The sequence below is a fragment of the Hippopotamus amphibius genome, chromosome 11 (genome assembly GCF_030028045.1).
Source record: "Hippopotamus amphibius kiboko isolate mHipAmp2 chromosome 11, mHipAmp2.hap2, whole genome shotgun sequence".
Classification (NCBI taxonomy): Eukaryota; Metazoa; Chordata; class Mammalia; order Artiodactyla; family Hippopotamidae; genus Hippopotamus; species Hippopotamus amphibius.
Window position 1 is genome coordinate 89,824,268 of NC_080196.1, and position 14,097 is coordinate 89,838,364.

Here is a 14,097-nt window from a genome sequence, read left to right on the forward strand (position 1 = left end):
AGGGGAGCAGGAAGGCTGAAGGGCGTGTTCCTGGGATCTGGCCTCAGCTCTGCACCCTGTGTCCTGGATGGCTGCAGCCAGAGGAGGTGTTTCTTCTCCTTTTCCAAGCTCTCTGCTCTTTCTCCTTCCTCTGGTCCCATCCCCCTTATCACTTTCACTGATCATTAAAACATAAGCTCCTCTTGCTGCTCTCAGCTTAGCCAGCAGCCCAGCTGTTTGGGGATTTCCCATCCCGATCTTCCTGTGAATGAGAAATGGAGCCTGGAGCAGACCCCAAAGCACAAGCAGGAAGGCAGCAGAACAAGCCCTGGAGGAAAGCATCCCTTTATTTCCCCGTGTCTCCACCAGCTGAAAGTTTACTATGTGCCTCCTCACTGTTTTTACCTTAAAAATAGAGCGGTACTTCTAGGCTTGTACCCCAAAGAACTACGAACAGGGACTCAAACAGATACTCGTCCACACATGTTCATAGCAGCCTTAATCAAAACAGCCAGAGATGGAGACGCCCTGCAGGTTCACTGATGGATGAATGGGTAAACAACATGTGGTCCATCCATAAATGTGTTATTATAACACAATGTATCATTCAGCCATAAAAGGTGTGGAATTCTGACACATTCTACAACATGAACAAATCTTGAAAACATTGTGGCAAGTGAACTAAGCCAGTCACAAAAGGACAGATATTGTATGATGCCACCTAAGGGAGGTACCTGGAAGAGCCAAATTCAGAGAGACAGAGAGTAGAGTGGTTGCCAGGGGCTGAGATGAGGGATGGGGGGTTGCTTCGTGGGCGCAGAGTTTCTGTTTGGGATGATGAAATGTTCTGGAAATAGATAGCAATGATGCCTACACAGCATTGTGAATGTACTTAATGCCACTCAATGGTACACTTAAACGTGGTTACAGTGGTGCATTTGTGTTGTACGTATTTTACCCCTATAAAAAGTGGGGGGGAACGAGTGCCTGGCTGGTAGTCGAGGAGGTAGATGGTGTAGTCGGTACTCCTTCCCTCTCCCTCCTCCCTCCTCTCTGGTAAAGAGGTAAAGCTCCCGGCTTTTCTGCTGAAGGAGGGACCTGAACCCTGGTTGAGGCTCTTTCTCAAACATAGAGATGAGTCCAGGTGATATGTTAGTCTGCTTCCCCCTCAGAAAGCAGAGTTCCCGGAAGTACCCCAAGAACAGGAGCTCTGAGGGGGGTGACACGGGAGGAGAGGGGGCCGGCAAAGGGGCGTTATGGATCTGGTCACCACTGTGGGCAGCTGGGCTCGGTCCACAGGGACCTGCTGAGGGACCACGAAGAAGTACCTCCGTTGTTATCTCAGAGACCAAGAGGGCGTGTTTGTCCTGTCCAGGGCTGCTCCAGGGGCTGTTAGCTCCTCCTACTTCTAGGATGCAGGTGCTGCTGGCGTGTGTCAGGGGAGCCCTGGGCCAAAGGCACTCCGGGCAGAGGAGGGGAGGTGCTCTCAGGCTACATGTGTGAATCTGATTGGGCAGCGGGGACCGGAGTAGGAGGGGGGCCTCCAAAACAAGTGATCAGTGTGAGATGTGCTCCTTTTCCCTCTGGGTACCAACATTCTCCAAGGTGGGCACGTGTCTCAATGCCTGTCTCTTTCCTCAGTGAGCCAGTGGGGGGGCATTTCTGCCCCTGCGGTCCCTCTCAGGATGGTGGTGTGGCCCCGTGACAGACCCACAAGAGCCTGGGAACACCCAGCAGAGCAGGACAGAGGCTGCTGCTGCAGGCAGAGCCGGGCACTTGATCCTCCTGGAAACACGCCTGTCTAGTTCCTACAGAACCCAGCCCTCTGCCTGCACCTGTGGCATGTGCCAGAAGCCCGTGATAAGATCTTAAGTCTGAGGAATAATGGGCGCAGCCTTAGACACTGGCTTTTTCTGCAGGTGGCTCCTTTTCAGCCTTCTCTGGACACCACCCTTATCATCCCATCCCCCTGAGGCTGTCCGCCTGCCCAGAGTCCTGCACTGAGCTAGGCACGGAGCCCAGCTCTCTAGAGCCTGCAGCCCAGTGGGGGTTAAGATGCACTCACGCAGATCACTTGAAGAATTTCCCTGGGCATTCAAAGGGCGGTGGAGAAAGAAGTGGGAGATGTCCTGAGAGCCTGAGAGTCTGCCAGGAGGTGGGATGAAGAGGCAGTGGGGTGTAGGTGAACCTGGAGCTCTGCTGTGCGAACTTGGGCAAGTTACTTAACCTCTCTGAACCTGAGATTTCTAAATAGTATAATTAAATTGATTGCATAGAGTTATGGTCAGGGATGAAGTCATATGGAGTGCTGAGGAGAGTGCCTGACACAGGCACAGCACACATTAGCCATTCCTGTTTTCAGCAGGCGTTTCCATAGTCACGCCTCTAGGCCAAGGCTAGGTAAATCCTTTGCCCACTGGCTGCTATTAAAGCTGGGGATTGAGCTAATTGCCCACCTGCCTCTAAGGTTCTAGCACTCTGTGAGTGTAAGGACCCCAAGATTTGGCAGGTGGAGGGAAGGGGAAAGTGACTCTGGGTGAGGGACACAGTGTGAGCAAAAGCACAGAGGCAGAAAGAGCATCACGTATTAGTGGTTTATCGCCATGCAACAAAGTACTACAAACTTAGTGGCTTAAAACGATGCCTGTTTATCATCTCAGTTCTGGAAGTCAGCAGTCCCACTGCGTGTCGCATGAGGCTGAAATCAAGGCATCGGCCAGGCTGAGTTCTGGTTTGGAGACTCTGGGGGACAATACCTGCCCCCAGGCTCATTTGTTGTTGGAGAATTTACTTCCTGCACTTGTAGGAGAGAAGCACCTTTGCCTTGTTGGTCACTGACCAGGGATTGCCCTCAGCCTCTAGAGGCCACCCATGATCCCTGCCCACGCCCCGCCCTCTTCAGGCCAGCAACTCTGGCTCTACCTCCAGCCCCAGAGTTAAGGGACTCATGTGATTGGATCAGGCCCTCCTGAATACTCTCTCTCTTCAAGTCTCCTGATTTGGAGTTTAATTATATTTGCCAAATCCCTTCCCAGGAGTTCTTAGAATAATGTTTGATTGAGTAACTGGGAGGTGTACACTCAGGACCCTGTTGGGGTTCTACCCGCCACACACGGCTTGCACCCGGGACCAGGAGCAGAGTGGCCAGGGGGCTGGAGGGGGGCACAGGCAGCCATTGGAGCAGGTGGGTGTTGGTGGTGGGAGGGATGTTAGGCCACTGTAGGCCTTGAACGGCAGGTGGAGGAAGGGGCATTGAACATCCCCAACCCTCCCCCCTCCTGTGGCCCTGCACCACTAGGCACGCTTATTTCAATCTGAGCAAACTACCTGCACACTCACTGCCACCCAGGCCTCCACACCTGGGTTCCCTCACTCTGAAGAGGGCGCCCAGGAGTGAAACCTCAGACTTCTCCCTCTGGGGCAGGTGGATGAACCCATGAGCCCCAAGGTCACGGAGCTCAGGAGCCCAGCACATGCCCCTACAGCTGGCCTGGGGTCCACGGGAGGCTGGGTCTCTTGCAGCAGCCAAAAGCCACAACCTGAGTCAGGAAGCCAGCTGGAGAATGTGTGTGTCCACCGGGCAGTTCTTCCTCCCGGTGGTCAACACAGCCTCCGGGGGGCCTGGCGAGGGCGTCGGGGAGCCAGCGTTCCTGGTCTCAGCAGCATTTCTGCTACCCTGCAGGCCATCACTTGCACTGTTTTGGATTCATTACAATTAAAAACTCAACACACCCTTAATTATTGGTGAATACCTGTGTCCTAAAAAAGCTCTCAGTAATGCAAGCTTTTGAAACGCAGGTGTTCCTTTAGACCTGCTAGGATGGTGCCTTTACTATCCACAGTACTGTTCTAGGCACCCACAGCCCTTTGTGGTCTCAGAGCCCAGAGCGTACGCTGCTCGGGTCTTTGTGTATCAATGGTGGTGGTTTGGTAGAAGACTGCTCTACTAGCTCTGATGGTGAACTAGTGCAGCCTCTGCTTCCTCTGCTGAATGGGCTTCTCTGCGGAGAGCACTGACTTCCAGACAAGCTTTAAAGCCTCTTGCCGTCAGGCCTAGAGCTTTTCCGGGGGGGTGGGGGTCCCCGGTGGGAAGGGACCTAGCGGGGAGAATGTTTCTAGCTTTCCCAACTTTCAGGTGGGTTCGGCGGACCTTTGGGAGCAAGAGTGGACCGTGGAGCTGTCCCTGCAGTCCTGGGCCCCTGCAGTGGCGGGGTTAACCCAGTCTAGTCGGGGAGGGATGGCAGTTCTATGGGTGGACTGTAGCAGGTATCCCTGGAACGCTGGTCACGTTACGTCAGGCTCCGCAGGGGGAGGGCCTGGGTGCTGATGAGAGCATCACTTGCCTACAGAGGATGACCTGGCCGGGACCACGATTGAGCCACACCCAGGCAGCCTGCCGCGCCTTTCACATTGTATCATTAAAAGCGAGTCGTGTCCTTACAGACTGAGTGTAGTGTGTGTTCTCGTAGATGCACCATCAATAGGGCTGCAAAATCATGTTAAGGCCTACCGTCGTCACCTAATTTAGGGATGGGCTGGTGTCCAAAGAGGAATTGTCTCTTTACAAGGAGGTATTTCTTAGAGACCCAGGCCCCTTAGAGGGTCTGTGTCTGGGGACCCCCTGTATATCTCAGTGGTGGGGTCAGGGACAGAGAAGCCTGTGGTCTGTTTCATTCTGCTTTGTGGTAGATTTAGTTAACTCCAAGTTGGGAAGTAGGGCTGGACTGGTAGACTGGGGTCCATATTCCGCTTTCTCCCCAGGTGGTAAGGTCCAGGTGTGGACGAACACTCAACATCACACAAGTTACTATGTTGGCCAGTTAGGGAAATTACCTGCCTCCTCTGGGCCTGAGTCTCCCCCACAAGAGAAATGCCAGCATCCTGTTCACGCTAAAGGCGAGCTGGCACCCCGGTGACTTCTCAGGATGTTGGGAGACCAGGACAGCAGGATGGATGAGGGAATGCCTCCGGGAGGGGCAGGATTTCTCAGGCGGGGTCATCATCTCTGCCTCCAGCGGCGTCTCACACAGCCCGTCTGCTCTCTGTCTCCTGCAGCCCAGGCCCCTGAGCGGGAGGGATGGAGAACTCCTCGGCAGCGTCCGCCTCCTCCGAGGCGGGGAGCAGCCGCTCCCAGGAGATCGAGGAGCTGGAGCGGTTCATCGACAGCTATGTGCTTGAGTACCAGGTGCAGGGGCTGCTGGCCGACAAGACGGAGGGTGATGGCGAGAGTGAGAAAACGCAGTCTCACATCTCCCAGGTGAGCACTGCCCCGGGGAAGGGGCGGGGCCTGGGCAGGTACAGGACCTCAGCAAACTCAGAGGGGTAATAAGGGGTCCTAACTCCAGGCAACATATGGTTGCGTGGCCCTAGATTGCCAAGGTGTGGATGGCCCCACTCAGCAGAGCGTGGGATCCAGGCAGGAAGCCTCTGGCTGTGAGCTCCCGGCGTCACTGACCCACCTCGACCCCATCCTGCCCCACTGGGCAGCTGGGGCCCAGCCAGACTCACAATTCGTGGAACGCTCATTTACTGAGCACCTTCTGTGTGCTAGGCCCTGCTCCCTGTCCTCCACAAGCTCACATTCTAAAAGAGACCTGACGATTGTAGCTTATCCAAAAGGCACACAATGAAAAGTCATCGCCTGTGAATATTTCCTCTGATGTTGAATACAGGCAGTTGTTGGCAGCCAAAGAATCGAGGCTCTTAGGCAGTCACCCAGGGCTCTGTGTACCGGACCTCGTTACGCGCATGAAGCCTTCAGACCAGAATCTCAGGTTGGCCTCCCTGCTCCTGGTCAGTCTCTGGCAGCCCTGGTCTTGGGTAGAAGGTGAACTGATAGACTGTGGGTCGAGATTTGGAAGTTTTGAGTTCTCCTGAGTAGAATGTGAACCCTTAAGGGACGTGACCGTGTTATGTGCATCTTCGCTGAACATGGTAAATCCTCAGCAGATCTTTGTTCAAGAGTTAGTTCTAGATTCGCTTCTTGCTGCCTGTGTGACCTCAGGCAAACCCCTCAACTTCCCTGAGGCTTGGCTTTCTTATCTGGTGAATGGGGGTGACCCTGCCACCTCAGGAATGTTGGAAAGTCAAAGGTGATAAGAGGCTCCAAAACTACGGAGGAGCAGGGTGTTGTCTGCAACCCAGAGGCTCAGGAGGGTCTCTTCTGCTCAGAGGCCCAGTATCCACCTCTTGTACTTGTCCCCCCTCAAGCCTGGGGCTCCTCTGACAAGTAGAGAGGAGCCACATGGGTGCCCTGCTTTGGAGAAAAGCCAAGTGCAGCTGGCTGGCTTGACATCTGGGCGGGCAGAAGTCTGGACCCTCCAGCTTTTTAGAAAGCCACAGTGAACCTGTGGCTTTCCTGGAACTCAGGACCAGGGATGGACCTGGGACATTCTGAAGCCATGCTGGTCCACACCTTATCCCCATTGGAGGGTAGGGAAGGCAAAATCTGCCCTGAGAGAGAAATCAGAATACATGGGATACTTTCCTTGGCATCCTTGAAGTTCTAATATCACAGGTAATGTGAGCCTGTGATCTGTTCAGTATTCACTCCACAAGTATGTATTGAACACCTGCCCTGTGCCTGGCACTGTCCTAGGACTGGGTACCCAGGAGTGGGCAAATGAGACAAAAAGCTCACCCCTCTTGGAACTTATCCCAGTGGTAGATGGGAAGTACTGTAGGGAAAAAATAAATCTGGACAATGGAGTGGGGAGTGATGAGGGTCAGGAAGGGTTTGCAATTAAAATATTTATTTGGTTGCAATATGTCTTAGTTGCAGCAGGTGGGCTCCTTAGTTGTGGCTTGTGGGCTTCTTAGTTGTGGCATGGAAACTCTTAGTTGTGGCATGCATGTGGGATCTAGTTCCCTGACCAGGGATCAAACCCGGGCCCCCTGCATTGGGAGTGTGGGATCTTAACCAGTGCACCACCAGGGAAGTCCCAGCAATTTTAAATGGGATGTCAAGGAAGATGTCATCAAAGGAGGTGGAGGAGTGAGCTTGCAGATGTCTGGGGGAGGGGCTGTCTAGGCAGAGGGGACGCCACATGCAAAGGCCTGAGCTGGCAGAGTTATTCCAGGGGCAGCAGGGAGACGGGTGTGGTTGGAGCAGAGAGAGAAAGAGGGGTAGCAGAGGAGATGGCTGAGTGAGGTAGTGGTGTCAGGTCGACCAGCTGTACAAGGGCTGAGCCCTGGGGTCTGCCTATGTTTAGAAAGCAGGGATGTGAGGCGGACTCAGCAAAAGAGACCAGGAGGGGTTGGCAGTGAGGCAGGAGGAAATCCAGGTGAAAGTTTTGTGCTGGCAGCCCCGGGGAGGATGTGTTTCGAGGCGGGTGGGGGCTGATTGCTGCTGCAGGCCATGCTGGAGGAGGACTGAGAATAACCTGATGGAGTCACAGGGGGCTGTTGGTGACCCCAATTGGAGGGATGATGGGCCAGGGGTGGGGGCAAAGGTCAAGGAGACGGATCGGACACAGGAGGATAGTGCAGGTCCTCCCTGTGTTATAGGAGTTCCTCCATAAAGGGGAGAGGCACGTAGTTTTGGGGGAACTGAGATCAAAACGGGAGTGTTAACAATGTGCTCTGCATTCATGGGAGTGGTCCAGGGCAGAGGGGCTGGTTGCTGGAGCAATGGCCTTGAGTAGGTGAGAGGGCTTGGCCTGGGCTCGAGCCCTGTGGACAGGCGCACGGGGCTGGCCTGGCATCTGCTGCCTGCCTTCCCCTCTGCGTGGACTCTGGTGGCTTCCCGCAGAGCATCCCTCAAAGTTTCCTGCAGGTGAAATGGGCTCTTACAAGAGGAGGGTCCCAGGAAGCCATAAAGCTTCACCCCAGGGGAATGCTTTGTGAACGGTAGAATTTCTGTTCTCAGAGCAGCCGTTGGCTGCTTTTGGAAGAATTTTGGAAGGAGAGGCCCTCCAAGTGCCTCTGACCTCTCTGTGGAGACAGCTGAGCTCTCAGGATGCAGAGCCTCAGTCTGGGCCCTGACGCCTGGCTCCTGCTCCTGGGATAGGTTGGTCCCTACCATGCTCGGATGTCCACCTCTGGAGTGGCTGGTAAACAGATGTTTGCTGTGAGGCAGAGTGTGGAAAACACTTGTACCATCTAGATGCATTCCTTAAACTTTCTGCATTCCCTGGGCTTCCCTGGAAGAATGCAAACACCTGGCAGGATCCTGGGACCGTCTGTGTGCTGCTGGTTGAGGAGGAGGACATTCCAATCCTACCAACTCCGCCCCCCAATTCAAACACAGCTGGGGTCCAGACTTCAGGGGAGGGGGCAGCTGTGGCAGCTCTAAGCAAGACCAAGGTTAGAAGTGCCTCATAGCACACTTCTTTAAAAAAGTACAACCGCTATTGACCCAGCTTTATAGGACATCTTTCTGCTAAAGCACTTTTGCTTGCTTTTATTTAACCTGATGACTATTTTAAAGGGAAGCCAAAGACAAAAAAAAACAAAACAAAATAAACCTCAGAGAATGTCCCTGGCTGCCTGTCTGCAGTGGTGTTTTGATGTTTCTGGGAGAGAAAATTGTTAAGAATCTTGGAAACCTTGAGAAAACTTGAGGGAGTAGAGAAGAATGTTGCTTTTCAGTGGGTGAGGTCATTTTTTTAGGATCTGAGAGATGACAGTTGACACTTAGGAAGAAGATACCTCATGATGCTTGTACAGTTGTGTTCTCCCCTGCCCCTCCCCCAGCAACAACTAGAAAGAAAAATGGATGGATCGATGAATGGGGGGGGGGGGGGGGGAGAGAAGCTTCCTCTTTTTCCTAGATTGAATAACAAGAGAATGTACGTTCTAAGTTTCCCAACATGTTTGGGATACCAATTTAAAATTACACCCACGCATTTCAAGAGTGCCTCCCTTCCAATGGATTCCAAGTCCCCAAAGTCACATCCTGAAAGTTGTTCTCACTCTGTCCCTGGGAAGAGGCAGATTATAGCCCTATTTTGGAGGAGAAGAAGCTGAGACACAGAAATGGAAAATGGCCAAACCCCACTGCTCGGTGGCAGCTGATCTGGGCCCTGGTGCCCCCCCCTCCCCCACCTACTTTTGGTTCCCTGCTGGGAACAGGCTGTGACTAGCAGGCTGTTGGGAGGTTAGTGTGTTTTTTCCCCTATGGAATGAGAATTAGGACTCTAAATCTCATTGACCGTTAACCTTTTGTGGAAGAGAGTGGGGTGTGGTAAGTGGGGAAGTGTGGCACTTCTGATGTTGGTCAGTGGTGCTGTGGACCATGAACAAACGTTACAGGGGTGATTCACCGCTCTGGCTGCACGTTGGAATTGGGGTTTGGACAGATCGCCCCCCAGCGTTGAGTGGAATGGGGAGGGGCCTGGGCATTGGCATTCTCATCAGCCCCCATGTGACTCTGATGTCCTGCTTCAGACCACAGCCACAGGTGTACTTGTCTGTCTGCCTTTCCCACCCCTCCCTGGCGAACTGCCTCGAGCTCCACTCCCTTGGAAGGAGAGAATGTAGGGCCATTGTAAAGAGTGGATACGTTTAATGAAAGCCTGTTTCCCAATAAATTCTTGTTAGCAAGTCAAATGAAGAGCCAGTGAGGGTGAAGATAACTTCCTATAGTTCTTTATGATGCTGTCAGGCACTTGGAAGTCCTGGGTTTTGTCGCACACAAAGTGACCTTACAGAGAGATGCGACCACGCAGTTATGTATCCGTAGGATGGAATGGAAGTATTCAGATTATGTGACATTGCTTTCTCACAGTGTTTTTCCTTCTCTTTTTCTTCACATTTTTCCTTACATTCTGCCTTGCCTGTTCACTGTTCCCTCGTCCCTCTTTTATCCCATTCCCTCATTTCCTCCTGCCCTTCGAATCCTTTTTCCCTGCTGCCATTTTTGCTTATAGGAGGAAGCACTCAGTGGTGGACCCCCCATGAAAGGCTTAACAGAAGAAGTGAGTTTAAGGGGAACTGTGGGGTGGTTGAATGTGGGGACTCATTTTATTTTTCTCCTTATCTACAAAAATAATTAATTTTTAATTGCACACGTACTGTATGCATATATTCTTTGGTACATAAGAATTCAAGTGCTAATTAGCTAGTGCCTCATTCCACTGTCTTACCCTACCTTCCATTGGAATGATGAATTAACTTCCTCACCTTTTCAATGCTTTAACATGTATATATAATATACATATAATATATATAACAATATATATTTATGATTTATAGAAATATATTATTTCAAAATCATATACCATAGCTGGTGAATATATTGTTCAATAACTCACCTTTTTCCCATAGCTGTACACCCAAGGGATACCTCCAGGCTTGTACATCTGCTGTGTTCTGTTTAAGGGCTGTGCAGTAGCCCATAGTACGGATGTCCCATAGTTTAACCATTCATCTATTGCTGGGCATTCGGATGACTTCTGAATTTTCCCCTGGAAATACAAGACACTTCAGTGAATACTTTTGAACATGCCTCCTCCTGCACATATAAAAGTGTTTCTTTAGGTGGATGCTGAGTAGAATCAATTTTAATAGCTATTAATAAGAAAAAAAGATCAAATTGTACACTTTAAATATATGCAGTTTACTGTATGTCAGTTATATCTCAATAAAAGTCATTAAAAAATTTCTACATCTCTGGAGAAAATATAATGACTAGGTTTTTAAAAGAAATGTAAATACAAAGTATAAAAGTAACAAAAAAAATTTACTAGCTATTGCCAAATTGCTCTCCAAAATGCCTGTTGCATTATTCACAAGACCATGAGTGTATTGGGATACATGGTCTCTTGTCACTTTAATTTGCATTTCCTTGATTTTTAGTGAGGTTGAGCACTTTTTAATCTGATTACAGGCATTTTTTTAATAGGTTAAATTTTCATTTTACTTTTAAAGCAACAGTTGGAAAAACAGAGACAATCAGAAAACAGAAAGAAGCCCACCATAATTTTATGATAAAAACTAGTGTAATTTTTGTGTACTATTTTTCCTTAATATACCTTTCAAGAGTTGAGTTTCTAGCATACATGTCACTTTTAGCTTGCTTGTTTATTTAGCATGGTCTCCTACACATTATTTGGTGGTTTTGCCATAAAGTATAATTGTTTAAACCTGCCAGTTACTGTTGGCTAAATAGTGAAATATAACTAGAGCTAAGAATGAGTAATTCAGGCCCTGCTCTAGGCTCTGGGATAAAGTCATGAACAGAATAGACCACAATCCCCGTCCTCCTGGCTCTTACTTTCAGATCGGAAAGGCAGGTGAGAGACAGAGAAGGAAATAGGATATTAGGAGGTGATATACATGAAGGAGGCAAGGCGGGGTGGGGTGCTGGGCTGTCTGGAAGGCTTCCTTAGACTTTCGAGCAAAGATTTGAAGAAGGTGAAAACGAGGCCACTTAGGAACCAGCCTTCCCGGCAGAGGGGATGTCGAGGACACAGCTCTGGTGTGGGAGTGTACCCCACTTTGAGGAACAACTTTGGGGCCAATCCGGTGGGGAGCAAAGAGCCAGCTCTGTAGGGCCTTGTCAGTGAGACGCTGCGGGGTTTCTGAGCAGAGGAGGGACATGGTATCACTGGTTAAATCGGACCATTCTGGATGCTATGTGGAGAATAGGCTACATTGAGGGGTGGGGCAGAAAGGAAGCAGGGGGACCAGGAAGTCCTTGGTTGGTCAGAGTCAGAGGGGATGGTGACTTGGTGCTGTGTGGCACCATGGAGGTGGTGAGAAGTGGTCAGTTTCCATACTTTAACATGATTTTCTAATGAATGACCTTGACAATAGCCTGAGCATATAGAAGGACAGACTTTCCAGAAATGAGATGGAAGATCCTGGAAGAGCAGCACTAGGGAGCCAAGGTCAAGAGTTCAGTTTTTGGATGAGAAAAGTTTAAAATAGTATTAGATGTCTTAGTGGAGATGCTCATCAAGCAGTTAGATGTACAAAGTGGCATTCAGAGGAGGGGAGTGACCTGGTGATTGACATTTGTAAATAGTAGCCTATGGGTGTCATTTTAAGCCCAAGGAGTGAGGGAGCTTAGACAAGAGGGTCAAGATTGAGCCCTAAGAAGCTGGGGCCATGAGGAGGAGCTACCAAACACGGAGGGGTGTCCATGTTAACTCAGTTACTTTATATAACAGTGCTATAAAGAAGATGCTGTTTTTGTTGCCAGCTTATTACATGGGGAGAAATGGAGGCACAGAGAGGGTGAATAAGCTGCCTAAGGTCACACAGTAAGTATGTGGCCACTCTGAGATTTGAATCAGGTGGTCTTGCTCCAGGTGGTCACGCTTAACCTCTGCTATGGCAGTTTCTGTTATTATTACAGGTGGGGGAAGCAGTCTGAGGGAGGAAGTGACTTGCCCAAGGTGATAGAGTAAGAGAGCAGAAATATGAACTCACATTCGCAGCTTCAAGAACTCAGGCTCCTGGAAATTCCCTGGGGGTCCAGCGTAGGACTTGGCGCTTTCACTGCCAGGCCGAGGTTCCAGGCCTTGGTTGGGGAACTAAGATCCTGCAAGCTGTGTAGCACAGCCAGACAAACAAACAAAAAAAGAACTCAGCCTCCTAATCACTGCGTTAAGCGGCCTCCACAACAGGAAAGTTGTTTGGGTTTTTTGTTAGTTTGTTTGTCTTAAGCTTGGAGCAAAAGCCTTTCTCCCTCTCTCAAATCTCAGCCCTTGGGCAACATCCCCTCCTCCTCACACGCAGGGTGTTCCTGGAGTAGCAGGTGGAGGAGAGAGTGCGCTGTCAGCCGGTCTCCACCCCCACCTCCCCTGCTCTCCCCTCCTGGTCAGTAAGCCTGTGCGTGTGCCAGGACAGAGGAAGTGGTGCAACGTGTTCCTGACTTTTATTTATTTATTTATTTATTTATTTATTTTATTTTATTTTATTTTATTTTATTTTATTTTTATTTATTGGCTGTGTTGGGTCTTCGTTGCTGTGCGCGGGCTTTCTCTAGTTGCGGCAAGCAGGGGCTACTCTTTGTTGAGGTGCACGGGCTTCTCACTGCGGTGGCTTCTCTTGTTGTGGAGCACAGGCTCTAGGCATGTGGGCTTCAGTAGTTGTGGCACGAGGGCTCAGTTGTGGCTCACAGGCTCCAGAGCACAGCCTCAGCAGGTGTGGCCCACGGGCTTAGTTGCTCCGCGCCATGTGGGATCTTCCCGGACCAGGGATTGAACCCATGTCCCTTGCACCAGCAGGTGGATTCTTAACCACTGTGCTACCAGGGAAGCCCTGCTCCTGACTTTTAGAAGCTCCCATGTTTAGGCCGTCCCACGCCTGGGCTCTGTGAGGCTGGGAGGAAGCCGCCTCACCTCTCAGGTCCCTCACCAGGAAAAGAGTGAGGGCAGTGGTTCCCACTAAACCTTCAAATTGTCCCCCTGGGTGGTCCTGGCACCCCTTTGATTAAGAAACCCTTGATAAGATGGATTTTAAAATAATTTTTCACTTTGAAATAATTTCAGATGTACATAAAAATTACAGTACTAAGACAAAGAATTCCTGCATATCCTTCACCCAGATTCTGCAGTCGTTAATATTTTACCACATTTGCATTCTGTCTCTCTTCTCTCAATAGATAGATCAATCAACCAACAGATTCTGTATATGGAGAGATTTCCCTTAAATAAACACTTCAGTGTGTATTTCCAAAAAACAAGGACCTTCTCTTACAGAGTCACATTACAGATACAATACTATTATTTAATCTATAGACCTTATATTTCCCATTCCTCAATAATGTCCTTTATAGCAAAAAAAGAAAAAAGATTCCTAGGTTCCTCAAAAAATGAAACATGGAATTACTATATAACCCAGCAGTATATACCCAAAAGAATTAAATGCAAGGACTTGACCAGATACTTGTCTAGCATGTTCACAGCAGCAGTATTCACAATAGCCAAAAGGTGGAAACACCCGAACGTCCATCAGTGAACGACTGAATAAACAAAACGTGGTCCATACTTACAGCATTATTATTGAGGCTTAAAAAAAAAAAAAGGGAACTGTCACATGCTACAACATGGATGAACCCAGAACATGGATGAACCTTGAGGACTTTATGCCGAGAGAAATAAACCGGACACAAAAGGACAAATACTGTACGATCCCACTTCTATGAGGCGTGTAGAAGAGTCACATCTG

General features: G+C 49.9%; 1 protein-coding gene across 13 annotated transcripts in view; it reads left to right on the top strand.

The window, feature by feature from the left end:
• The window catches only part of CTIF (cap binding complex dependent translation initiation factor), a 299,520-nt gene that overhangs the window by 67,010 nt on the left and 218,413 nt on the right, over positions 1-14,097 (top strand). For 10 of the 13 annotated variants that reach the window (XM_057699048.1, XM_057699051.1, XM_057699043.1 and 7 more), the window contains 2 exons: positions 5,035-5,236; positions 9,849-9,896. In XM_057699048.1, coding sequence (XP_057555031.1) covers positions 5,057-5,236; positions 9,849-9,896 — 228 coding nt within the window. In that variant the 5' untranslated portion in view covers positions 5,035-5,056. Of the gene's footprint in view, positions 1-5,034; positions 5,237-9,848; positions 9,897-12,124; positions 12,186-14,097 lie in introns of those variants that run through there. The other 3 variants (XM_057699045.1, XM_057699046.1, XM_057699049.1) reach the window with 2 other exon arrangements.